The sequence below is a fragment of the Penicillium hispanicum genome (assembly GCF_028827665.1).
Source record: "Penicillium hispanicum strain IBT 35686 chromosome Unknown utg000003l_segment0_segment0, whole genome shotgun sequence".
NCBI classification, from domain to species: domain Eukaryota; kingdom Fungi; phylum Ascomycota; class Eurotiomycetes; order Eurotiales; family Aspergillaceae; genus Penicillium; species Penicillium hispanicum.
In genome coordinates this window covers 2,958,107-2,982,280 of record NW_026623195.1, presented here as the reverse complement: position 1 = coordinate 2,982,280, position 24,174 = coordinate 2,958,107, and the positions used below count along the sequence as shown (strand labels likewise).

The following is a 24,174-nucleotide window of genomic DNA, read 5'->3' as shown; positions in this document are numbered from 1 at the left end:
CGGCGCTAAAGAGACCAACAATCCCATCTACGCATGTATGGAGGTAGGGATGATGCTCCGACTCTGGCGGTCGCGAGCGCTTTCACAAGTAATCCAGTATCCTAGGCTTCCTTGCTTCCCCCGGCGAAAATTATCTACCATGGGAGGCAAAACTCCCATTTCATCAGTTCCCTTGTCAGGCACCAACTCAACCAATCCCAAACAACCAAATCCCTGTGAGTGAGAGCCTTTGATTTGGCCTGGCTTCAGCGTAACTGTCGCTGACTCTCGATTTACAGCGGATGATCCTCACAGATACACCGGTGGAAGATGGCTTCACCGGGATGAGGTCCAACGGACCTCGCGCGAGGTGGACTTTGATTTCTCTGCGCTCTGTGACAGGGTGATCAGCCTTAGCCCAGGGGCCACAAATGTTATCAAGTACGAAAAGAGAGAAGGGGGCTTCAACCGCGTGTTCATTTTAACTATGGATACTGGTTCGTGCGTCGTGGCTAGGATACCGATGCCCATCGCCGGCCCTCCTAGGTTGACTACTAACTCCGAAGTTGCAACGATGACTTATCGTCAGTTATCAGCCTCAGTTATGTTGATTCCACAAGAAATATTCCGCTGACATATATCTTATAGTGCAATCCAAACTCTCGCTTCCGATCCCTAAAGTCTTGGATTGGGACGATAACCCTTCCAATCCAACTGGCACCGAGTATATTATCCAAGAGCATGTGGTAGGTGTGCAGCTCCACGAGATATGGCCCAAAATGGACTCGCCACGGCATATGATGTGTACAAAGGCGCTTTCTATGGCAATTAAGAAGATGGGGTCGTTGGACTTTCCAGCGTATGGCAGTTTATATTTCTCAGATGCGCCTATCGACTCGCATTTGAAGATACCACTAGAGCGAGACTTCTGCATTGGCCCGCATTGCGGTCCGGTTTTCTGGAATCGGAGTCCTGGGGAGCCTCAGCTATATGGTGGCCCGAGTCCTAATTGCGGTCCTTGTATGTGCACTAAGCGCTATATCTTCTTCCTCTTTTTGAATGACTACTGACTACCAGGGTGCAATATAAGGGAAGGACCTCGCAAGCTATTCCTCTGGTTTGATAGACACTGGGTTCTCTCGGTTACCCAAAGCAGAAGATGTCATCCACCATAAACTTCTCCCCCATCAAGGCTCGATTCAAGAGCATATTCACCTCATACAATCTAGCCAAGAAGTGATGCACAAGTTAGTCGAAGACCAGCGCACCCAGGATGCTGCAAAGCCAACCCTCCTCCACCCGGATTTCCACAAGAGGAATATCTACGTCTCGGCCGAGGATCCTACCCATATCACAGGCCTAATTGATTGGCAATCAACAAGCATCGAGCCTGCCTTTCTTTATACCAACGAGACCCCAGATTTCGCTGTCCTTCCCGAAGAACCCGAAGAAGACACATTCCAAGACGAAGCGGCCGAGCAGCAACAACAGGACCCTAGCCAGAAGCAGCGAGAACTCAAAGACGCCTCAATCTGCGCCCAGACATACGACGTATGCATGAAGGGCCTGGTCCCGAAACTACGGCCCTCTAGGCTGCTCGATCCGACATTGTTCCGGCTCTTCCACTACAGCCATACATCATGGCGCGACAGCGCCGCAGCCCTCCGCCAGGAGCTCATCGAGCTGCATACCCGCTGGACGGAGCTAGGGTTGCCGGGCTCGTGCCCATTCTCTCACGGATAAAGAGCTGGAGGCGCACGGCCGGGATTATGAGGATTTTGAGACTTTTCAACGCCTCAAACGGTGGCTGCGGTGGTCTCTTCAGACGAACTCGGACGGGTGGGTTCCGAATGAGCTCTGGGACGCTGCGAGGGAGGCTCATCGCGCTGCGTATCAGGAGTGGATACAGACGGCGAGGGAGTCGGAGGCGAGAGGCGAGGATCTGACGGTTGCGAAAGCGGATAAGTTGTGGCCATTTGATGCTAGATAGCCGTATAGAAGAATGTGTCGATGCACTAGAGATGTGAGATGTTGCGATTTGCCAAATGCAAGTGACTCGCTGGATCGAACAGTGAGAAAAGGTAGTCTTGGCCCTCTACAATATGGAAATCTCTGAGATAACCCTTGGCTAAGAGGAAATCGGGAATAAGATGGGCGCCACAATGGGCAAGTGCTTACTATAATGCGAGAACGGAAATTGGTTGAGATTGACGCTAAAAAGCGCGCTACTTATAGGATCTTATTTAACGGCCCCGGGGTAAACCCTTCTAAGCTTGTCATGTAGGCCATGTCAATTCGCATGGCGAGATTATACTTCTGGTGGCTCTCCTGGGCTGTGTCCAGTCTCGCTCAGGTCTACCTTCGTCCAGAACGGTGCGTGTTCACGGGTCACTCCAACTGCTCGCTTTCGGAGTCGTGATAGCTGGGCTTGGACTGGGCGTGTCATTGGCAAAAGATCTCAGTTTGATGGACAGCCACCACCCCATCATCGGCATCGTCGTTGCTGGCAGTCTCGTTCTTTTCCAGCCCCTGATGGGCCTGTTTCAGCACCGCTTATTTCGTCAGACGGGGAACAAGGGGATCTCTGCACATCTCCATCGGTGGCTTGGCCGAGTCATGATCATCCTGGGGGTGGTCAACGCTGGGTTAGGGCTCCGGCTGGCCGAGAGCCCGCGGGGGGCTGTGATGGCATACAGCATTGTGGCGGCAGTCATTGGGCTATCATATTGCGTGTCTGTTTCCTGGGTACAAACGGGGTGAAAAAGGCTTTGAGTTCCTTAAATCTGGCAAGCACAGGCAAGGGTGGGATAGTCTATGTCTAGAGTGTCAGCATGACTGAGTGAACATTGAAGGACAAGTGGGATGGGATGACACTAATCACCTATATAACCCCCAAGTCTGGATGCTGGTAGAGATAAATCTGGAGTGGTGTCGGCGGCAAGTGAGGGTGGTTGGACAGGCAGGAGGGAGAAATGGCCAAGGTTCAAGGTTCTTTCCTATCTGTATATGCGCACTAGCATGGAGCGTCTAGGTATCCCTCCACCCTGACAATACAGTTTTCATTCAATCTTTGTCGCCTGCAATCCATAATTTTGCCATCAGTATATGTGTTCTCCTATAGTATATTAAATAGGATAGGATATAGTACATAGGATATAAGATGTAGGATATAGTCAAACGCGAACGGGAGCTCGGGCCACGCGCCAAACCTGGAGATCGCGACTTTTCGAGCGCGCCCTGCAACCCGATCCCTTTGAAACTCCATCCGCCCACCTACGCTTCCACCCTCATCTCCACGACTTCCTCATCGGTCGAGCCTGCAGGAGCTCCCAAAGTGTGGTGGCCTGTGCTTTTGCTCTGCCATGTCCGTTACGATCAGCATTTGACCCTCGCCCGATCACGACCGTTCCGCCTAGCTTCCTCGTCGACTCGCGCTCCCCGGAGCTGAGACTGTTACATACGAGCACACCCGACCAGATTCTTCTTTGCGTGGGATAAGGCAGCGGCGCATCCTGCCCGGGCTGCGCAATGCACATCATCAAGCCGGTCTGGCTGACCCACGGAGGTGCGTTGGTCTTTGCGACGGTCTCTTTCTTGGCTTCCGGTGATGAGGAGAAAGCCTGCCTGGAAAGGCTTCGAATCATGCCTATCACTTGGCGAGACCCTAGACACACAAGCTAATGGATTTCTGGGCTGGTGCAGGTGAAAGGAAAGATTTCGAGGTTTATAGTTGCGATGTCTCGCCAGATGGAAAGAGACTGGTAACCGCTGCCGGAGGTGAGATTGATCCAACATTCGCACGGGGAGTGATGAGGGCAAAGTCAGCGCTGCTGAAGGGCTGTCGAACCGATTGTGCTAACGCCCGCACTCCTGATGTGTTTCAGATGGCTATGTTCGGATCTGGTCCACGGAGGCCATCTACAACACCGGAAACCCAGAATTCGCCAGCAAACCGAAACAGCTTGCGTCGATGAGCAACCACTCCGGCACAATCCATACCGTTCGCTTCTCGCCGAATGGAAGATACCTCGCTTCGGGAGCCGATGATAAAATTGTCTGCATCTATACGCTCGACTCGAACCCGCCAACGCACGCGTCGACATTTGGTAGGTTTTGAAAATGGTTGGGTATACTGGGTTCGGGCGCTGATGTGCTGGGGCACGCTGTACAGGAACCGACGAGGCACCTCCGGTCGAGAACTGGCGCACCATTCGCCGATTGATCGGCCACGACAACGATGTCCAAGATTTAGGGTGGTCGTATGACTCCTCGATTCTGATCTCCGTTGGATTGGATTCCAAAGTGGTCATATGGTCGGGGCATACCTTCGAGAAATTGAAGACCATTTCTGTGCACCAGAGTCATGTCAAAGGCATCACTTTCGACCCCGCTAATAAATACTTTGCTACCGCGAGCGATGATCGTACCGTTCGCATCTTTCGATTTACCTCCCCCGCCCCGAACTCGACTTCTCATGATCAGATGAACAACTTTGTCCTTGAACAAACCATTTCCGCTCCTTTCGCCAACTCTCCTTTGACAGCTTATTTCCGTCGGTGTTCGTGGTCCCCCGATGGCATGCACATTGCTGCTGCAAACGCAGTCAATGGGCCCGTCAGTTCAGCTGCGATTATAAACCGGGGGTCCTGGGATGGTGATATCAACTTGATTGGACACGAAGCGCCAGTCGAAGTGTGCGCATTTTCTCCGCGTCTCTACTCCAGGGAACCGGTGAAGAAACAACAGGCGGACGGCCAAGGAAGTGTGGGACAGAACTATATTACTGTTATCGCGTGTGCGGGTGCGGACAAGTCTCTCAGCGTCTGGATTACGAGCAATGCTCGACCGATCGTTGTCGCCCAAGAGATGGCCGCCAAGTCCATCTCGGATCTGGCGTGGACTCCTGACGGCAAATGTCTGTTTGCGACGGCCCTGGATGGTACCATTGTGGCTGCGCGGTTTGAGGATGGCGAATTGGGCTATCCCACCGAAATGGAAGAGAACGAGAAGTCCCTGACCAAGTTCGGAACGAATCGGAAAGGAGCTGGTATCACAGAGACCACGGACGGCTTGCTGCTTGAAGAAAAGAGCAAAGCCGGTGAGATCAAGGGTGCAGAGGGCCGTATGGGTGCGCTGATGGGAGACGGTCACGCCGGCACCGAGACGGCTGTCAATGGGGGACCACCACCGCAACCATCAAACGGGACGACTCCTGCTCGTGGTCCCTCGCCACCCCCGGAGACGAGCAAGGCACAACCAAACGGTACTGCGCCAACGCCTGCTGCCAACGAGCCCGAGAAGCCCGATCCATACCAGGCCAAGCTAGAAAGACTGAAGCAACGACCGACCTACACCAAGGAAGGTAAGAAGCGTATCGCTCCTTTGCTTGTCTCTGGGGCGGGTGGCGGCGAGTCCTCGCTTCCCCAAGCTCGCCTAATGGCCTCGGTTAGTAGCCAGGTCAAGGCCGATGCGCCAACATCCCTCGTCGACCTCTCAAAGCCCTTCGACGGCTTACCCAAGGGTGGTCTGACGTCCCTTCTCCTGGGCAACAAGCGGAAATTGGCCCAACTCGAAGGCGATGAAGATGGCCAGGTTGAGAAGCGTGTCGCCGTGGCCAGTCAGAATGGCGCGACGCCCATAATGGCCAATACTCCCGATGGGCTTCTACCAGCTCAAGTACAACCTGCCACAGCTGGGCAACAACCAACGCCCGAATTCATTCGGCCTGCTGTCACAAACCCATGCATGTCGGTGAGTCAGGTTCGACTTGCGGTCCCCAAGATCCGAAGTTGGATTCTGCGTGCCTTGGATTCTACCGGGAAACCCACTGAGCCACCGACCACCATAGGTGAGTCGAGCAGCAAAGGCCGAGTGGATGTGGTTTTCGAGGCTCGCAATCCTTCGCCAGCCAGTTTGACCGGTAGAGCTGTCGACCGCGAACCTGTGCGTCTCACCCTGTTCCGGGGGGAGCAGCCGCTTTGGCAGGATTTTCTACCCAAGCCCGTGCTACTTGTGACAGGTAACCAGAGCATGTGGGCAGCAGCTTGTGAGGATGGGTCAGTCTATATTTGGACCCCTGCTGGCCGTCGTCTAGTGAGTGCACTGGTTCTGGAGGCGCAGCCAGTGATCTTGGAGTGCAACGGACCATGGATCCTGTGTATTTCTGCTGTGGGCATGTGTTACGTTTGGAATGCGAAACACCTTTCTTCTCCGCACCCGCCTGTCTCGCTCCAGCCCGTCCTTGACGCTGCTATCTACGTTTTGGGCGCTAGTCCCACCGTCGCTCCCGCCGTGACAGATGCACGAATCAATTCCGAGGGCCGCATTGTGGTGTCTTTGACGAATGGCGAGGGCTACTCCTACTCGCCAACCATGTACACATGGCAGCGGATCTCCGAATCCTGGTGGGCTGTCGGCAGCCAGTATTGGAACTCGACAGATACGCCCGTCAGCAATTTGCAAGCCAGAGATGCGCAGCAGGACACCAAGGATGCGAAGGCAGCAGTGTCGGCCGGTCTTATTCCCTTCCTTGAGCGCAACACAACCAACGAGACCTTGTTGCGGGGCCGAGCCTACTTCCTGCAGCGGCTTATCAAAGTCCTTCTTTCGCGGGAAGGTTATGAGACCTTTGAGTCTTGTGTATCTATAGCCCACCTCGAGAACCGAATGGCCGCTGCCCTATCACTCGGTGCCAAGGAGGAGTTCCGGCTCTACCTGAACATGTATGCCAAGCGAATCGGTGCCGAAGGGTTGAAGATGAAGGTTGAGGAGCTGCTAAAGGGGTTGATTGGCGGCCTGTTTGAGGATGAAGAAGGCACTGAAGCTGTGTCAAAGCTGCAGGCCAACGAGCGCGAGGGCCGCAACTGGCGCGAGGGCTCAGAAGATCTCTGTGGCTGGCCGCGTGAGACTCTGTTGAAGGAGGTGATTCTCGCTCTCGGTATGTGCTCTTTTTCTTTCGTATTCCGTGGACCTACTTTACGACTGACACTCCCTCTCCAGGCAAATACCGTGAACTGCAGCGTGTGACCGTCCCATACGCCAAGCTGCTGGACATGGTAGATAGCACCACAGAGCAAGGTGATGCGATGGATCTATGAGGACTGTTTCGTCGTCTTGATTCCTTTATGTAGGCGTTTACCTGTGTTTCCGTCAGGGTTTGGGGTACCGGGGGTTATCTGCGTGACTGCTTCTTTTTTCTCTCTATATATCCCGGCGGAGGGGATGCGAGATGGTTCATTCTATTTGGGCTCTTGATATATGTATTATAGCCTGTCTTGCAGTTTGCGAAACGCATTCCATCTTTATGGAAATCGATACTCCGTCTCTCATGACCAATACTTATATCCATAGGTAACTAGTCAACTTGTTAGTTAACTGTTAGTAACCGGGCTTTCCACCATGCTCGAGATGACGTAAAGGGCACGGCCTGTCACGTGGGCGGTGGGACAAGTCAGGCAGAAAACTTCGAGGACGAGTTGCAGCCAGCGCGTCCTCCTTCGCTTTGACCGTCCCAAACACTCCTTTTCTCTCCTTTTCAAAGCCATTGACTGCGCCCACTCCGATTGTGGGCATCGCCATCATTTCTCTCCTCAATTCGTCCGTCTTCTTCCTTCGTATCGTCGATCGATCCGCAGCTGGTCCTGCATTTGCCGCGCGCCATCCCTGCGCCCGCTTCCGCCTTTGGTCTTCCCCCCACCTCCCACCTCTCAACTGTCGCTTCTACTCCAACAAGAAGAAAAAATCCAATAAAATGCCTCCCAAGAAGGCCCAAGTTCAAGAAAAGGTCCTGCTGGGCCGCCCAGGAAACAACTTGAAGAGTGGTATCGTATGTGAGCAGCGACCCCACCCTTTTTTTCCTCTGTTTTTTGCACAGCACAGTCCACTTTTTAATTCCACACAAACTATTTAAGCCACGCCCTTCCCCCTTTCCCTTCCCCTTTTTTTTTCTTCTTTCCAACCAACAATGTCACCCCATTGAAACTCACAATGGCTCTAGGTTGGTCTTGCCAATGTCGGCAAGTCAACTCTCTTCCAATCCATCACCAAGTCCTCCCTGGGTAACCCGGCCAACTTCCCCTATGCCACCATCGACCCCGAAGAGGCCCGCGTCATCGTCCCCGATGAGCGGTTCGACTGGCTCTGCCAGCATTACAAGCCCAAGTCCCAGGTGCCCGCCAACTTGACCGTGTATGATATCGCCGGTCTGACCCGCGGAGCTTCCACCGGTGCCGGTCTGGGTAACGCTTTCTTGTCTCACATTCGCGCAGTCGACGCCATCTTCCAGGTGGTGCGCTGCTTCGACGATGCCGAGATCATTCACGTCGAGGGTGATGTTGACCCCGTCCGCGACCTGACCATCATCAGTGAGGAGTTGCGGATCAAGGATATCGAGTTCGTCGAGAAGGCGCTCGAGGCCTTGGGTAAGCAGACTCGCCGTGGTGGTCAGTCGCTGGAGATGAAAAAGCTGAAGGAGGACGAGGCTACTACCGCCAGGGTTCTGGAGTGGCTGAAGTCTGGTAAGGATATCCGCCAAGGTGACTGGAGCCCTAAGGAGGTACGTGAGAAAATTTTTTTTTCTTTTTTTCTTCTCTTTTCCCCTTCTGTTGTTATTGCACCACACCCACCTCCTTATATGATGAATAAGAGCACTGCTCGAATTAACCCAGCTCTCCGAATGCCCTCATATATATACTCACGCGAGGGCATCTTGAGGTCAAAAATTTAACTGAACAATCCTTGGAGTTTTTTTGTCCTTTCACAACACTCTTTGCCATGTTCTGATCATCCATACTGACTGACATGGTTCTTAGGTCGAGGTCATTAACCCTCTGTTCCTCCTCACTGCCAAGCCCGTTGTGTACCTGGTCAACCTGAGCGAGAAGGACTACATCCGCCAGAAGAACAAGTACCTGCCCAAGCTCTTCGAGTGGATCAAGACCAACTCCACTGGTGCGCCTGTCCTCCCAATCTCGGCCCAGTTCGAGGAGCGTCTGACTCTGATGGGTGACGATGCCGCCGCCGAGGAGGAGTGCAAGAAGCTCGGCACCAAGTCTGGGCTGCCCAAGGTCATTACCACCATGCGCCAGGCCCTGAACCTGGCCAGCTTCTTCACCACCGGTGCGGATGAGGTCCGCCAATGGACTATCCGCAAGGGCATCAAGGCGCCCGCTGCTGCCGGTGTCATTCACACTGACTTTGAGAAGACCTTCATTCAGGCTATTGTGTACAACTACAACCTTCTCAAGGAGCTGGGTGACGAAGGTGCCGTCAAGGCTGCTGGTAAGGTCATGACCAAGGGCAAGGACTACGTTGTTGAGGATGGTGATATCCTGCTCATCAAGGCTGGTGCCGCCAAGCACTAAGTGCAGATAGCTCTATAAATGATAACCCATCTTACCAATTCACTTGTAACTGCCACCCCCATATAGAGCGAGGGATGTAACGTATACCCATCATGACTTGTCGGTCAAACTTTCCCAATGAAAAGTCAAGAATCAAGCCACATCCATTTCGCCCATGTTCAAAACTCATCACGTGACACTCCCCGCGCATCCCACTTCGTGCACTCGAAGCCATCAACCACTCCTAACAACCAGCATCATGTTCAAGAAAGAGTGAGTCATTGCTTTGTTCATGCTTTTCCCTGTGGAGGACTGTTATGGACTGTCCTGCGGTTATCCTGTCACTGCAAGAAGTTCAATTGCTTCACAACGCCGCAGGACAATCCCAGCACAGCTCCGGCTAGCATACAACCTTGAGACAAGAGCTGCTCTAGCATGAAACTGAAGCAACCTCTTGATCGGATTCCATGCTAATCTTCATGTAACAGTATCCCGCCGAGCAACCGCTCCAAGGTCAAGTCCTCCGTGCAGCGCGGCCTGCGCCAGAAGCTGCTGGAGACATACCCCGGGTTCGAGCCATTCATCGAAGAGATCCTGCCTAAAAAGGCCTCCCTGGAAGCCGTGAAGCTGTGCGTACACTCCATTTCCAAGCATTCAACTCCAAGATCCAAGCGCCCCAGAAACTGACCAGCCGACGCTCTCGACACCCTGCAGGCCCGAGCGAACAACCCTGTACACGATAGACTCGACTCCTCTCTTCTTCCAGCCCTTCGACGGCCCTCCCATCCCGCACCTCCGCCTTATCCATGCTTTTCCGACTGCGCTCCCGACAATCCAAATCGACCGCGGCGCGATCCGCTTCGTGCTCTCTGGCGCAGCCCTCATGGCCCCCGGTCTGACTTCGCCGGGTGGCCGTCTCCCGGATGCCGAGCACGCGATCGAAGCGGGCCAGGTTGTCGCCGTCAAGGCTGAGGGCAAGGAGGAGGCGTGCCTCGTCGGGACGCTGAAGGTCGGCACTGAGGAGATGAAGAGTAAAGGCAAGGGCGTTGTTATGGATGAGGGCCATTATCTGGGTGATGGGTTGTGGAGGATGCCGCTGGATTAGAAGATGGGTTAGGCATGGGCTATGAATGTCTTGGGGTTGGGGTTTGGGTGGTTGCATATACCTTTTTTTTTTTTTGTCTCTAGTGATGACGGTGATGATCTCTTTATGCTGATGACTTGAAAAATATAAGATGGCAGATAACTGGTCCACTTCGTGCGCAATTTGGCTATTGATAATGTAATTATGTACGTCAGGGGCCACGGGTCAATTGCCGCAGGTATCTAGGTATGTTTCGATTATGTTTCCTGCTGAAAGATATAACCTATTTCTGGGTAGTTTGGATGACTACCAGAACAACTTCCAAGGCTTGATTCATTGCAATGCCAGGATGTCTTCGCCCAGCTTCCAAGGTAATATCGAGTATAGCTCAACTAGGACGTAGCCCTTGATATCTACGTGGCTGGTCCCTTGGATTGCTGGACAGTAAGTAGTACCTAGGGACTTTGGCAAGGAGATCAGTTCAACTTTGGAATGTTTGGACGATGGATCACTGGATCCAGATATATACAGATGCGCTGAAAATAGGAATATGAACAACAGTCCCGAAAAAACTACAAAGAGCAGCGTCATGTGCCATCCCGACTATCCAGCGAATGCGGGTACTCGTCAGAAACATCACCATCACGTCCGTTTGGATGCGGTGACAGTGACGATGTCGGAGACAGCGATGACCAAGACGGGGCCCGGATTGGGAGATTCAACCCGAGGCCTTTGACGCCAGCGGAGCCTGATCCAGATGCCAACCCGGAGTGAGCCCCGTTGATCGGGGGCCGAGAGGCAGATCGCAGGCCCACACGGCCGATTGCACGCTGCAGCATTTCACCAGAGGCATCTAGGGCGATGAGGAACCGTGCTAGCTCTGCACAGAGCTCCCAGTCGCCCTTCTGCGAGGCTAGGCCAATTAGGCGCACAACGTATTCTTCAATGCGGCCATCATGGCCTTGCTCTTCATCCTCGAAGGCCTGGAGAACGAGGAGGTACCCGACGGCTGTTTTGAGCGCATCAAGTCTCAGGGCTTGCTCGAATAGGTCCTTTGGTGGGGGGAGGTAGGTAAAAAGGGTGCGCCATGACCGGAGCTCTGTCTTGCGGGTGCACTGCACCACAATGTCGAGATACTCGCGTGTAGGGAGTGACGCTTGGAGAAAGGCAATGACGGTTGGGAGGAGAGGGCCTTCTCGGATGATAGGATCATGGGATTTACTTGCGCGGCTTGCGTTGTCCACTTCTTCGTCGAGAACATGATGAAGCAGGACTTCCAGGCCGTGGGCAAAATAAGACAGGTGGGAGAAGTGTCGGCAGAGGGAAAGTGCGGCAGGGGTACCGAGGTTGGTCAAGCCGTACTGAAGGAAGTATGGGAGGAAGAGGTGGGTCTGGCGGAAGAGTTAGACGCCAGAATATCGGAGTGGCAATGAGCAAAGGGATACCTACTCGGATGGCAAACTTGAGGCTGGTAAAAGTCACATCTCGCCGCTGCATCATTTCAGATTCAACTCCTAGTACAATGCCCTTGTTCAGCAATACTGAAAGCGGGTAGAAGTCCAGAGGAATGTTAAGTGGTGGCGGCACTGTCTCTTGTTGCAGTACATCATGAACGTCGTTCCACGCCAAGAGGTCCTTGCCCCGGAACATCCATAGAGAATCCCTGAGAGACAGGTTGTTGTTGAAGTTGGGCCCAAGCGAGAGTTCCGCGGATGGACTGGCCGGAAGCGATTCATCAACTGGAGGTAGAAAGTTGAAAGAAAGCTGGTCACGCATAAGCATGTAGTATTCCACATCCTGGGAAACCACACGCATGTCATATTTGAGGTCACCCGAATCTGAAACCGTTGGCTGCAACAAAACCAGGTTGCCGTCGACAAGAAGAAGTACGGACGCTACTTTGACGTCCTGTGAGGGATCGCCGTTTCCTGTCAAATATTAGAGCCGAACCCGAGTGATGGATAAGTACAAGGCGTTACTTACGCATTTGTTCCTCAGGGAGAACCCAGCTAATTGCGCGTACCCGAGTTGGGGCTCGTACAATTCCGTTAAAAGCAATCTGTCCGACAGGAACAAGGGTGATCTGCGGCTGCGTGGAGTTGATGATATAGTGGTATAGAATGTTATCGTAGGTATAGACCAAAAGAGAGTCTTCTCCAGAAGGGCCGATGAATACCACCGGGGCTGGAAGATATTCGATAAACATGATAGAGTTGTTGTTGAGTGGGGCTTCGCGGGAGTAAAGGCGGATCTAAGGAGGATGGTCAGAGAGACAGCGTAACGGCATCCAAATAGAAGTAGACATACCTCATATGAGCCATCACTTTCAACAGCAGCAATTAAGATATGGCCATACCAGCACATCCCGCCTCGCACAGCAAATGAGTTCTCCACTTTGGAACCTTCAAAGACCTTCCATCGGCCACTGTTCACACTATAATGCGCCAGCCCCCGTCGACCTGCGACAGCGACATACCGTCCATCCTGCGACACGACACAGGACCGGATTGGCCACTGTGAGTGAAGGTATGCCGGGGGATACTGGGCATGGTGCCAGAGGGAGTCCTTACCCGAGATAGTCATCAGGTCGGGAAGATCGTGCCCGCGATAGAGAATGAGTTCGGTCCCAGTCTGCAATAAGCCCCGGGCGAGGTTTGCAGCCGAGAAGCAGCCAGTCAAGGCGCTGCGCGCTGTTTCAAGAATCCACAGACGCCGATCGTTCTGTCCTGACAGAATGATATCGGAGCCACCGCCTATCCAACAACCATTAGAGACCCCCATCAGCCAATCCTCTGCGTTTGACTTTGCCAAGTCAGGATCGACAGAGAAGCTATTCCCTCCGGGTTTCCCAAAAACGCTCCATGTTGTCCAACCACGCTCATAGCCCGCAAAAAGGCAATATCCGTCCGGCGAATAACTCATAAAGGTCAACGCCCCAGACGTAGCAGGTGTCGCTGGCTGTTGTAAGTTCTGGGAAAGTGGAACATTGCCCATATAATCCTTGGCTGTGTAAACTAAAATTTCGCCATTTGCGCAACTGATAGTCAACAAGGAAAAACGTGCGTTGACCGCCACCTTCACGGCTTTCTCACCGTCGTCCTTGGGATTGTGAAAACAGTGACCGTGGAAGAGCTTCTTGGGTGATTCGGGATCTTCTTTCCCCCCAGGCACCCGTTGTACAGCATATGCTTGCCCGTTGTTGGTGAGCCAGATCAGGAGATTCATGGCACGGTCGTAAACCATATCCACTATGGACACTTTCTTCGACACACCAAGTATGCGGCTTAGCATCTCAGAGGTAGTCTGTGTCCCGCCAGCTTCGGGTGTCCACCTAATGCATTGGATGGCTGGTGGCTTCACAGTAGCAACGACAAGCTCCTGGTCGAGCGCCAGCGCCTTCACGATCCCAGACTCGATCTTGATCGCCATTCGAAATCTGATGCTTATATCTCCAACAACATTAGACTCTTCGACGGCGGAGAAATGCGCTAGTTGTTGGCGGCGTGGGTGCGTTGAATGATCGAACCGCTGCTGGTAAACCGGCGTACTTGGGTCTGATGCTACCGCATATGTGAGGAGATATCCATGAAGGGTCTGGACGACCAGAATTGTCGAGTCTGGATGCATGAGAAGCGCTACATTGGAACCGTATGTTTTCAATGAGTATGGAGACCGCACTAACGCAGCCACTACCGCTGTGGGCTGTCGGGGTTGTTAGCTCCAAGCTCTGATCAGGCCTCATTGCCAGAGACCTACCCTAGTCTGCCACAATGAAATAGAGGACTCGGTTATGGTAGCAAAAATATGCCCGGATCGGGAGACACATAGGCCATTGATAGCTTCATCTTCCCACTTGGGTGCTGCGGGTTCCGCCGGGGCATTTGAGGTCGGTTGCTGGCTTTGATTGTGCGGGGTCTCCTGGTCTGCAGTGGACTCTTGGAGATCTGTTGAGCTGCGCCGCTCTGCCAACTGGTCGGAGGGATCGTCCCGGTTCACATCATGCGAGATATCGGCAATGTTGGGGCCATTGACAGCGTAGACCCGGGGGACGCCATTGGGCCAGTACATGGCTCAAATCACGGGGGCGGGAGTTAAGGGTGGCAATGGAGCTCACATGGATTCATTGCGACCCAGATGGAATCTCAACGGAACCTCAGCTCAACCTGTCGGAGGTTGTGAACGGGAGGAACATGCAATGTCGCGCGGCCAAACACGCTGGTTCCAACGGGTCCAACGGGGGCGATAAGCGGCGTCACGTGCGGGCAAGCTGTACCCCCGCATTGTCTTTTTTTCTCCCCTGAATAGGTCCCCTAGTCTCTCAGTCTTTGCAGCTTCAGAGATATCGTTATCATGGTAGGGTTGAGACACGCTCTAGCTATATGGTGTACGGTGCTGACGATAAGTTCCGCAGGCTCCAACCGAAAGCAAGAAGCGCCTGGCTTTGGCCATCGTTGATTTCCTGGGCTCCAGTCTGAAGGACGGCACGCTGACTGCCGACGACACTGAGTCTATTGAAATCGCCCAATCCTGTATTGCCGACACTTTCAAGGTCGACCCAACCGACGAGGCCGCTGTGAAGGATGCCGTGGGTGGACAGTCTCTGGCCAACATCTACAGTGTCTACGAGAAACTGCGCAGCAAGTCGACACCCCAGCCCACTGGCGCAGAGGCCCAGCAGTCGCAAGATGAGAAGCCCAAGGCCGGTGCACCCACTACTGAGTCTGACAAGTTGAAGTCGGAGGGCAATGCTCTGATGGGTCGCAAGGACTACAACGGAGCCATCGAGAAGTACACCAGTGCACTGCAGATCGCCCCCGCCAACCCCATCTACCTCTCCAACCGTGCTGCCGCTTACTCTGCGCTTGGACAACCCGAGAAGGCAGCCGAAGATGCTGAGCTCGCTACTGCAGTTGATCCTAAATACTCTAAGGGCTGGAGCCGTCTGGGTCTTGCCCGTTTCGACATGGGCGACTTCCACGCTGCCAAGGAGGCCTATGAGAAGGGTATTGAGGCAGAGGGCAATGGTGGCAGTGATGCCATGAAGCGCGGTCTCGAAACCGCGACCCGCAAGATCGAGGAGGCCACCCGCTCCAGCGAGCCCCCGGCCGAGGAGCTGGATACTGCTTCTGGCGCATCTCGTGGTGCTGGCGGCATGCCTGACCTATCTTCTCTGGCAGGCATGTTTGGTGGTGGTGGTGGTGGTGGTGCAGGCGGTGGCAGCGGCATGCCTGACTTGGGTTCCATGATGAACAATCCCATGTTCTCTAGCATGGCTCAGAACCTCATGAGTAACCCGGACATGCTCAGCAACTTGATGAGCAACCCACGACTCCGACAGATGGCTGAGAGTTTCGGCCAGGGTGGTGGTATGCCCGACATGTCCAGCCTGATGAGCGACCCTAACATTGCCGATATGTATGTCAATTCGACATTTTCTGCTTAATTCACACTTTGCTAACTACTTGGGCTCGCAGGGCTCGCAACATGATGGGAGGTGGTGCTGGGCGTGGCCAGCAATGATGGGTCGAATGATTGATGGATGACAATGGAAAAAATGACACGATCTGATGATATTGTGGCAATTTCAGACTTCGCCAGCGTTTCTTAGACATGAACCATTCATATCCTGATTCCCATCCCCTAATTTATCTGATTTACGAATATTCGTTTGCCTTCGAAGGTTGGTTCGGCTACGGCACTGAAACAAAAAGTCTAGAACATGCAGGCAGCATTTGTATCACCACAGTTAGATTCTCCATTGACCTATTTACACAACTTCAATGCAGTCGCATATAATTGCTGCTTGCGGTTTTCGAAACTTATTCGAAATGAGCGCAACACAGCCAATAAAACAAATGGCCAACATAAAATGGCCAGATGCGAACCAGAGAGTATCGAGAGGAGAGTGAAAATGCAAAAGCACAAGACGCCACAAAACACCTCAAGACCAATGCCATCACACCAGCTCAAATTCAATGCGCAGCTGCAGTCCGAGTCTATATAATTGTTAGGAGTTTTCCTTTTGAGCCAGGCCCCCAATTCTCTTTAAAAAGAATGGACGACCTGGTCAGCCAATAGCAGAAAGACAAGCGAGAAGATAAAGTGAACATTAATACATGAAAAAAAACCCGTCAACCACCAGGGGTCAAAAGCCGGGGTCACTAGGACAGACATAACCGTAAACAAGCGCCAGCTCCGTCTGGCTTGATATCAAACAGTCATATTGTACAGTCGAGAGGACAAGGAACAAGGTGTTAAGAGGAGGTGAGGCGCAGGAGAAGAGGATAGAGCCTGCGTAGAACACAAAATGCGTGCTCAAAAGGCAGACCGTTTTGCCGGTTTAAATGTAGTCACGAGCCGCCTTCTGCAGCTCAATCAGTCTCCAGCCCCGAGTCTCAGGATTGTTGACTTCCTCTGGAATCCGAGTCATGCCGATAGCGTAGGTCACCAGCTGGACTTTGTCCTCCATTCCAGCTGCAAGCTGATTGGTCTTCAAGTTCCGGTAGACGTGGACTTCCTGTGCGCGGCAAGTAACAACAAACACAGGAATATCGCCGGGATCCAACAACCGGGCGTGAGAAACATCAACACCACGGACGTCGAGAATGCGGCCATCGGACTTCAAGCCGGCAGTGGTGTATTGCTTGGAGAGAGCAGCATAGACAGAAAATTGCGCATCCGAGAGCCAGAGTTTCAGAGTCTCGACATCACCCTTGACGTAGGCATCAAGGACTTCAGGAAGCATGTATTCCCGAAGCTCACGCAGGAAATCCTCCATATGGAAATTTGGGTCAATCTCTCGAAACTTCTTGATAACCATGGCAGTCTCGTTCTCGGCGAAAAACCCGGCAACTCGGTCAGTAATACTGCGCGCAGTGCTGATTAGAGGGTTCTCAGACTCCTCATAGACCTCCTTGGCAGAGAAGAGTTTTTGCATCATGGGATTGGAGTCACGGAAGTTGCGCCATGACTCCTTCCAGGCGGCGTCTTTGTGAAGGGTTAGGTTGGTACCAGCACTGCCATATGTTAGTTATATGCCCCTCAGAGTAATTCGAACATTGAACCCCAAACGTACTTCGGATCCTCGTTCATTTGCTCCACCTTGTGCGACTTTCCACTCTTGGCCTCCATCTCTTCCCGCAGCTGTCTCTGCTTGCGGCGCTCTTCCTTCTCAACCCATCCACCGTAGCGAGAGCTGCTGCCATCATCAATTGCATCCTTCACGCTCTTGTAGGCCTCGGTCTCACGAACAGGTCTGGTTGCCCGCTCAAGTCCCGCTCCGGTGGCGTTGACACCCTTCCGCACACCCTTGACTACGGGAGTATTCCAAGTCCAGGCAGCACTCTTACCGATTACCTGACCCGTAGACTTGAGGGCCGAAGAGGTATGGGAGGTGGCAGCTCCCGATGCAGCGTCATAGGCGGCGCGAGCACGTTTGATGTTCTCATTCTCCGTGAACTGGTGGGCAGAGGAAGCCAGCGCCTTGGTGGACTCGTTCCATTCCTTCGAGGCCTTGAACTCAGTTTGGAGAGTGTCCCGGAACACTTGCCACGGAGACTTGTCACCATGGGGTGGCGGCGGAGCCGTCTTTTCCTTCTTTTCCTTGGAATCTTCGCTGTTTGGCTCCTCCTGGGACTCCTCTTTGGCTTTCTCGTTCTTCTTGTTCTCCTCTTTCTGCTGCTGTTGGAAAAGGGGATTTGCGACGTGGAAGGACCTCGTCAAGGGGAGAGCGGCGAAAGGCGAGACAAGCTGGGACACGGGGGCGTGAATCGGCTGGAGAGCAGTTCGTTGGCCTTGCGTGGAGAGTTTTGTTGTCTGTGCTGAAAAAGCAGAATATGAAATAGCCCGGGATCCTTGAAGAACCGGGGCGTGGGACCGCAAGGTCGCCGCGCGAGCGGCAGTGGTCAGCTTGGCTGAAATCATGCTTCGGGTGGCGGAAATTAAGTATAGCGTTGAGGTAGCGGGTGCAAAAAAAGAGCGAACGAAGAAAGTATCCAGCCCAGCCCGGGTGTTCGAGATGAAGAATGAGGAGCGCGTTAGGACCGGGAAGGTGAGTAAGGGAAAAAGTTGAGATGCCAAGACTTCGAAAAACTTCCAGTGTTTCCCTTCCGCCTCGTCGGACCGACTACGGCTCTTGCGACTCCCCCGGTAAAGCGGCTTGCCGGCCACTCTGATCTGTTGATTCCTTTGTGCGGTGACATTCTTACCTGACTCGATTGTTCAATTGCTCCCTCGCCTGCTCGTGCCTTGAAATCCTACGCCTGCCGTGGGCGCCCCCCGACACATCGACCCTCGTCGTCGCAATGATTTCTTTTTCGATGCACATGCTCGCGAAGAGCCTTCCGTCCGTACGCCGGAACTGTCAACCTCGAGCTCTCAATATCGGCACCGTGCGGACGTTCTCGTCTTCTCGCAGTGTCTCGCGCAGCAACATCAGGACGCCACTTGAGAACCAGATCCTGTCTCGAAATCCAGGAGCGTCTAGCGAGCCATCTCCGCTGTCCGCTATCACCCGGATGATGCAGGGTGACAATTCTGCCTCTCCCGCATCTGGGGTTAGCTCCGACTATGCTAGATTGGCCGAGAGCCTTGAAGCCGATATGATGAAGAACCCCTACTCCGACCGCGCTCCTCCGCATCACCTTCATGTGTTCGCACACAAACACAACACGATGATTACTCTGACCCGACCAAATGGGACCCCTCTTTTGTCTCTGGGATGTGGTCAGATTGGCTTCCGCAAAGCCGGCCGTTCGGGGTTCGACCCGGCTTACCAGTTATCATCCCACGTAATGTCGCAGATCCAAGAACGGGGATACTTGCTGGATATCAAGCAGATTGAGGTTGTCTATCGAGGATTTGGCAAGGGCCGGGATGCATTCACCAAGGTGCTTTTGGGTAATGAGGGACGCCACCTCCGTGGGCTTGTCAGCCGAGTGACCGACTCGACCCGAGTGAAATTCGGTGGTACTCGCAGCCGGAAGGTTCGCAGACTGGGTTGATTGGTTTCACGCATTGGTGCTCCTTCATGGAATACTGTGCTATCACTGGCTCTTCTACATGAAACTATATTCTGTGTAGGAGCCTAGGAGTTATCTTCGGGGCAAGATTACCTGTCATTACTTTATTATTCGTACAATAGCAATTTCTGCAAGGACTATGGACACTTTTTTTAGATTCCATATTTATATTACTTCTCAATAATTCTCCGTATTTCCAAAATTGTTCACTGTACGGAGTTCCTCGACCTTGGTTACCTAACATGGTATAGCGCCACAAGCTCCCGCAGCGATCACGTTCTCGGTCTTTCCAACTTGGCCTCGACGACATTGCTGTGACTCCGAGCGCTCTGTCCCCTCTGATCCCTCTGTGGTTGTTTATCGAACGAGCGAGCTTCAATCTTTCGCGCAGTCCTTGGCGGACGCACCGACCACGCGCTGTGATCTCACGTTCCCCGGACTGCTGCCTGCATTTGAATGCGCCGCAGCTCTTCCCCGCGAACAAACTGCGCACAGCACACCTCCCTCCGCGTTTCCAGACTTCTACGGACGGCTTGATGATTATTGGAGCTTTCCTACTGGGCCGTCCAAAACCGTTTGGATGCACCCTCTAAATCCTTTCCTCCGTGCCTTCTTCCGAAGCACTGTTCCGGGACAGTGTATACCGGTGGAGAACCATGTGGGTTCAACTTCATGAATCCCCATATCGATCGAGTGAAGTGACTGACTATACTGTGTACGTTTCTCAGGTCCTCCTAGTTCCTACCACAGAATGTCTTGTTGGTTCGCGGGACCGGGAGTCCGGTCTGTACTACTCGGACCTTGTCGCATCTGAAGAGTTCCTAGGGAGCCATGTGCTGCGAATTCCTATCAATTTGAGCCCAGCGAATGGAAAAGAAGATTGGAACGTACGCGATAACCGGGGGAAAGCGAAGCAAGTGACAACTTTTAATGGGCGGACTGTGATCATCAAGGAGAACTCTGTCTACAGCAATAAAGGTGGGCCCGGGATAGCATCATACTTCTGGAGACCAAACGCGCTAATATGGAAACAACCAGGCTTCAAGTCTCTCACCCAAGCCCAGCTGTTGTCCGACGCTCTATACTACGTTCCGTCTAGCGAATCCCGACCATGGCTCGTATACTACATCTCACGTCCGTTGATCGGGTTGTTCGATCCTGGCAGAATCGTCCCAGCTGTGGTTCCAGGAAATGGGCAGAAAGTCGTCGAGCCGGCTGTTTCAGATAGGAAGAGTGGGAATGGGGAGTCAATAAGTCCGACAAAACAAGAGATCAAATCATTTGGCGAATTGTTGTCGCATTTCCCAATGATTGCCAGGCAGATGCAGCCAGGCCTGGACAGATTGTTTGGCGAGTTTGGCAAAGAGCTGGGGAAGCCATTGCCACCTCCGCCTTCTAGATCACCATCCGCATCGGGTAGTGAGAACGAGCACAAACTATCTCGGGCGGAGACTCTTGCAGACGAAAGTTCCTCCATTCGTAGTTGGTCCTCTCGTCGAGGGCGCCTGCCTTTCAACTCCGAGGAGTACTTCGAAGATGATGAAGACTTGATGCGCCGAAGCTTGGAGACGGCTGTGACTGCTGCCATCGATCTCTTCCGCCTGGTAGACAAGCAACAGTTGTCTTTGCTTGGCGCAACCACTGATCTCACTGGCCCTCTAGTTGAGCGGCTCATTGAACGCTATGTTGCTGAGCAAGTTCACGAGCCCCTTCTGTTTCCTCGTCTGTGTGCTTTCCGACAACCAGAAGATTCTGAGCTGGACTCCAGGATCCGACACATGGAGAGCATCGATGTGACCCAAGTCGGGATTAGCGTGGAAGGGGGCCAGAATGGCAAGCGAGAACTCATCCGCCGACTGGGACGAGGTGTGGAAGAATTTCGAAAAATGGGCGACGCAAAAGGTCCCCACGATATGCTGCATACACTACTGGAAACAGTCAAAGTCGTTTCTTTCCCCGGCAGCTATGATCAAGTGGATGGACCAGCATCTGAGAAAGGGCGATCCTCTGTCACCGTCAACGCTGATGTCTTGGTCTCTTTGCTTTTGGTCGTGGTCATTAGGTCGCAACTCCGACACCTCCAGGCGCGACTGCTGTATATGCAACACTTCATCTACATCGACGATGTCGATAGTGGGGAAATGGGTTATGCACTCAGCACTTTCGAGGCGGTATTGATGTACCTTGTGACCGATTCGGCCGGTCTTCGTCGCGCAAGCGCTCGAAACCGCCGCCTGTGGCAAGCAACAAAAACAGGGAAGATCTCAGACATGAGGAGCATATTGGAACCGAATGGGGACCATGAATCTGTAGACGAATCAATCCCTCATGAGCCTGAGCGCAAGTCTGTCCTGTTCCAAACCGACAACTCGGATGAACCTGAGGAATTACCATTCGAGACTTCGTCAGTATACAGCAATTCCATGATCGCCAACGGGGATCCTTCGACAGAGGAAGCCATCATTGATGCACCGCCGCTCTCACATGTATTCCCTTTCCAGACATGGGGTGGAAATGGAACTTCTCACTTACGAGACCAATGGCGGCCCGTGAAGAAGGTCTCCATGGATGTACGCAGCTTATCAGAGTCGTCGGCGGTTTCGTTCCTATCCAGGACCACTACGATTGGGTCTATGGCGAGCGGTATCGAAGGCGATAGCTCTATTGAGACCCTGACAAAAACACAAGACCCAGCCGGAGATTCTATCCCAATGATGGCGGTGCAGAGTCGCCAGGCCGAGGCGCTGAAGTATCTGCTCAGCCTGGAAGAATACTATCCTCTAGAGGACATTCTTGCGGATACTAATGCCGATGGGACATCACTTCTCAATGCGGCGGTGCAGCTCGCACACGCGGAAATTGTCGATATTCTCTTGGATTTTCTTTTCACCAAGACTGACGAAAGCGCGGTCGCGATGTATCTGACCAAGTCCGATGTCCACGGCCGTACTGTTGGCCATTATTTATTTAGCACGCCTTCACTGCTAAATCGGCTTGGTGGTCTTCTTCCATGGCGGCAACGAGACAAGCATGGGCAGACACCGCTCTTTGCACTCTGTCGGTCGTACGACCACCCTGAATACAAGTCAATGGTTCCAGCCGCTTTGACGGCAGCCCAGAGAGCCCAAGGCAATGGGAAACCACTTCAGCTTGACGATCATGTGGACGCTAGGGGAAACACATTACTCCATATCGTCGGCGATCCTGAAATCACTACACGAATTCTCCAGGAGAGTGACTGTGATCCAAATGCTACGAACGATAAGAAATTCACGCCGTTGATGATGGCCAGCAAGTATGGCCGAGTGGATCAAGTCCGCATCTTGTTCATGGATCCTAGAGTCGATGTACATGTCAAGGAGGCTCGTGGACTCACGGCTGTCGAGCTTGCTAAGGATGATGACGTACGAAATCGCATCGACGATCTGATCTTGTTGTCACATCCACCCTCGGCGTGTGGTGATCCATCTGGCCGTGTAACGACTGTGGTGCGCTCATTCTTTGTCGAGGATGCAACTGTGCGTTTCATCCTTAAATCCGGTGCGCCATACCCCCTGTCAGAGACAATAGCTTCTACTCGCCCAGGATCAACGACGTACACCGTCACTACATGCCGTAGGAGCTTCTCTGATTTCGAGAATCTGGCCAAGTGGCTCGCAGTCGAGCACCCTGCATCCTACGTTCCGACTCTTTCTGATTTCCGCAACCCGTTCCAAGTACACTCCAAACCATCACGATCTCTGCTGCACGACCTCCAAGAGAAACTTGACAGGTTCCTCAAGACACTGCTAACTCATCCGACCTTTTCGACTCATGAAATGCTTTGGGAGTTCTTTCTCGTACCTGAGTTTCAGCCTGATATGATGGCCGATCGATCTCAGCGCAAAGCGGCTGTGCTAACCGAAACTATTGCTGAAGAAGTGGTCCCGATCACTCTGGAAGGTATGCGCGATACCGAGCAGTTTGTCTCACACGCCCAAGACATGGTGCGCGCTGTCCATGCCAATACGCGCAGTCTCATCCGCCGCGGTCATGCACTTCAGAACAGCGCCTCAGATATCGCAGACGCAGTTTCGCTTTGCTCCTCTGTCCTTGCCACACTCCAAGAGCCGACCAATGCACTCCCATCCGTCTACATAGATGCGTTTACTCGTTACGGCAACTATCTCTCCACCTCGAGCTCTGACTCCTCTCCACTCCTCCAATACCTGGCCGCGCTCACCTCAATCGACAATACCACTGGCGCTGTACTCACGTCGCTGTCTCGTCCTCTGTCTCTCATGTCCAACCTAGCTTCCACGAATCGCACCATATCGAGATCTCGCTCCTCTCTAATTTCCTCCTCCTTGCCTCGCAAGTTTAACATCAACTTCCCCGGGTTCGAAGAATCACGCCAAAAGTCCGTCCGTGATCTTGAACAGAAAATCCGCGATGGTGAAGCTCAATCTAACCGCCTCGCCAAAGAGGTCACATGGAACAAAGACGTCGTCATCGGCGAGCTAGCTGGCTGGACAACATGGCGTGAGAAAGTCGGCCGTGACGCTATACGCGCATATGTGAAAGACACACTCGTCCGAGAAAAAGAGCGCGGGAAACGGATCGAGCGCTGTCTTCGCAGTGTGCGAGAGATGAAATCATGAATCCAATCCCAGTTCTTGGCATGTTCGGATAGATTTGATTTCAATCCCAGTTTCTCTCAAGATCTTATGTCTTTGTGTTGTGTCTCTCCGGGCTATATTCTGTACATCTC

The 24,174-nt window shown here is 53.1% G+C and overlaps 8 protein-coding genes across 8 annotated transcripts; 6 read left to right on the top strand and 2 right to left on the bottom strand.

Moving 5' to 3' along the window:
- Positions 1 to 139: 139 nt before the first annotated feature.
- Positions 140 to 1,969, top strand: N7459_003549 (uncharacterized protein; the record flags this gene model as incomplete). Its single annotated transcript, XM_056942733.1, has 5 exons — positions 140 to 215; positions 279 to 563; positions 628 to 999; positions 1,106 to 1,530; positions 1,688 to 1,969. The coding sequence occupies 5 exons, from the start codon at positions 140 to 142 to the stop codon at positions 1,967 to 1,969; spliced, it is 1,440 nt and encodes a 479-aa protein (XP_056802616.1).
- Positions 1,970 to 3,507: 1,538 nt separating this feature from the next.
- hir1 (putative histone transcription regulator Hir1) lies at positions 3,508 to 7,076 on the top strand (the record flags this gene model as incomplete). Its single annotated transcript, XM_056942732.1, has 5 exons — positions 3,508 to 3,564; positions 3,648 to 3,756; positions 3,864 to 4,085; positions 4,151 to 6,916; positions 6,979 to 7,076. 5 exons carry the CDS (start codon positions 3,508 to 3,510, stop codon positions 7,074 to 7,076), a joined length of 3,252 nt encoding a protein of 1,083 aa, XP_056802615.1.
- A 653-nt stretch (positions 7,077 to 7,729) lies between these two features.
- On the top strand, positions 7,730 to 9,341 carry N7459_003547 (YchF/Obg family ATPase; the record flags this gene model as incomplete). The annotated part of the gene is made up of 3 exons (XM_056942731.1): positions 7,730 to 7,804; positions 7,976 to 8,533; positions 8,790 to 9,341. 3 exons carry the CDS (start codon positions 7,730 to 7,732, stop codon positions 9,339 to 9,341), a joined length of 1,185 nt encoding a protein of 394 aa, XP_056802614.1.
- A 238-nt stretch (positions 9,342 to 9,579) lies between these two features.
- N7459_003546 (translation machinery-associated protein 20) lies at positions 9,580 to 10,425 on the top strand (the record flags this gene model as incomplete). The annotated part of the gene is made up of 3 exons (XM_056942730.1): positions 9,580 to 9,593; positions 9,809 to 9,949; positions 10,035 to 10,425. The coding sequence occupies 3 exons, from the start codon at positions 9,580 to 9,582 to the stop codon at positions 10,423 to 10,425; spliced, it is 546 nt and encodes a 181-aa protein (XP_056802613.1).
- Positions 10,426 to 10,991: 566 nt separating this feature from the next.
- On the bottom strand, positions 10,992 to 14,472 carry N7459_003545 (RIC1 family protein; the record flags this gene model as incomplete). The annotated part of the gene is made up of 5 exons (XM_056942729.1): positions 10,992 to 11,795; positions 11,854 to 12,332; positions 12,388 to 12,655; positions 12,712 to 14,106; positions 14,161 to 14,472. The coding sequence occupies 5 exons, from the start codon at positions 14,470 to 14,472 to the stop codon at positions 10,992 to 10,994; spliced, it is 3,258 nt and encodes a 1,085-aa protein (XP_056802612.1).
- Positions 14,473 to 14,754: 282 nt separating this feature from the next.
- On the top strand, positions 14,755 to 15,924 carry N7459_003544 (uncharacterized protein; the record flags this gene model as incomplete). The annotated part of the gene is made up of 3 exons (XM_056942728.1): positions 14,755 to 14,757; positions 14,816 to 15,819; positions 15,879 to 15,924. The coding sequence occupies 3 exons, from the start codon at positions 14,755 to 14,757 to the stop codon at positions 15,922 to 15,924; spliced, it is 1,053 nt and encodes a 350-aa protein (XP_056802611.1).
- Positions 15,925 to 16,744: 820 nt separating this feature from the next.
- Positions 16,745 to 18,327, bottom strand: tim44 (protein translocase subunit TIM44; the record flags this gene model as incomplete). The annotated part of the gene is made up of 2 exons (XM_056942727.1): positions 16,745 to 17,420; positions 17,480 to 18,327. The coding sequence occupies 2 exons, from the start codon at positions 18,325 to 18,327 to the stop codon at positions 16,745 to 16,747; spliced, it is 1,524 nt and encodes a 507-aa protein (XP_056802610.1).
- Positions 18,328 to 18,707: 380 nt separating this feature from the next.
- Positions 18,708 to 24,064, top strand: N7459_003542 (putative VPS9 domain protein; the record flags this gene model as incomplete). The annotated part of the gene is made up of 3 exons (XM_056942726.1): positions 18,708 to 19,371; positions 19,676 to 20,082; positions 20,153 to 24,064. The coding sequence occupies 3 exons, from the start codon at positions 18,708 to 18,710 to the stop codon at positions 24,062 to 24,064; spliced, it is 4,983 nt and encodes a 1,660-aa protein (XP_056802609.1).
- Positions 24,065 to 24,174: the final 110 nt, after the last annotated feature.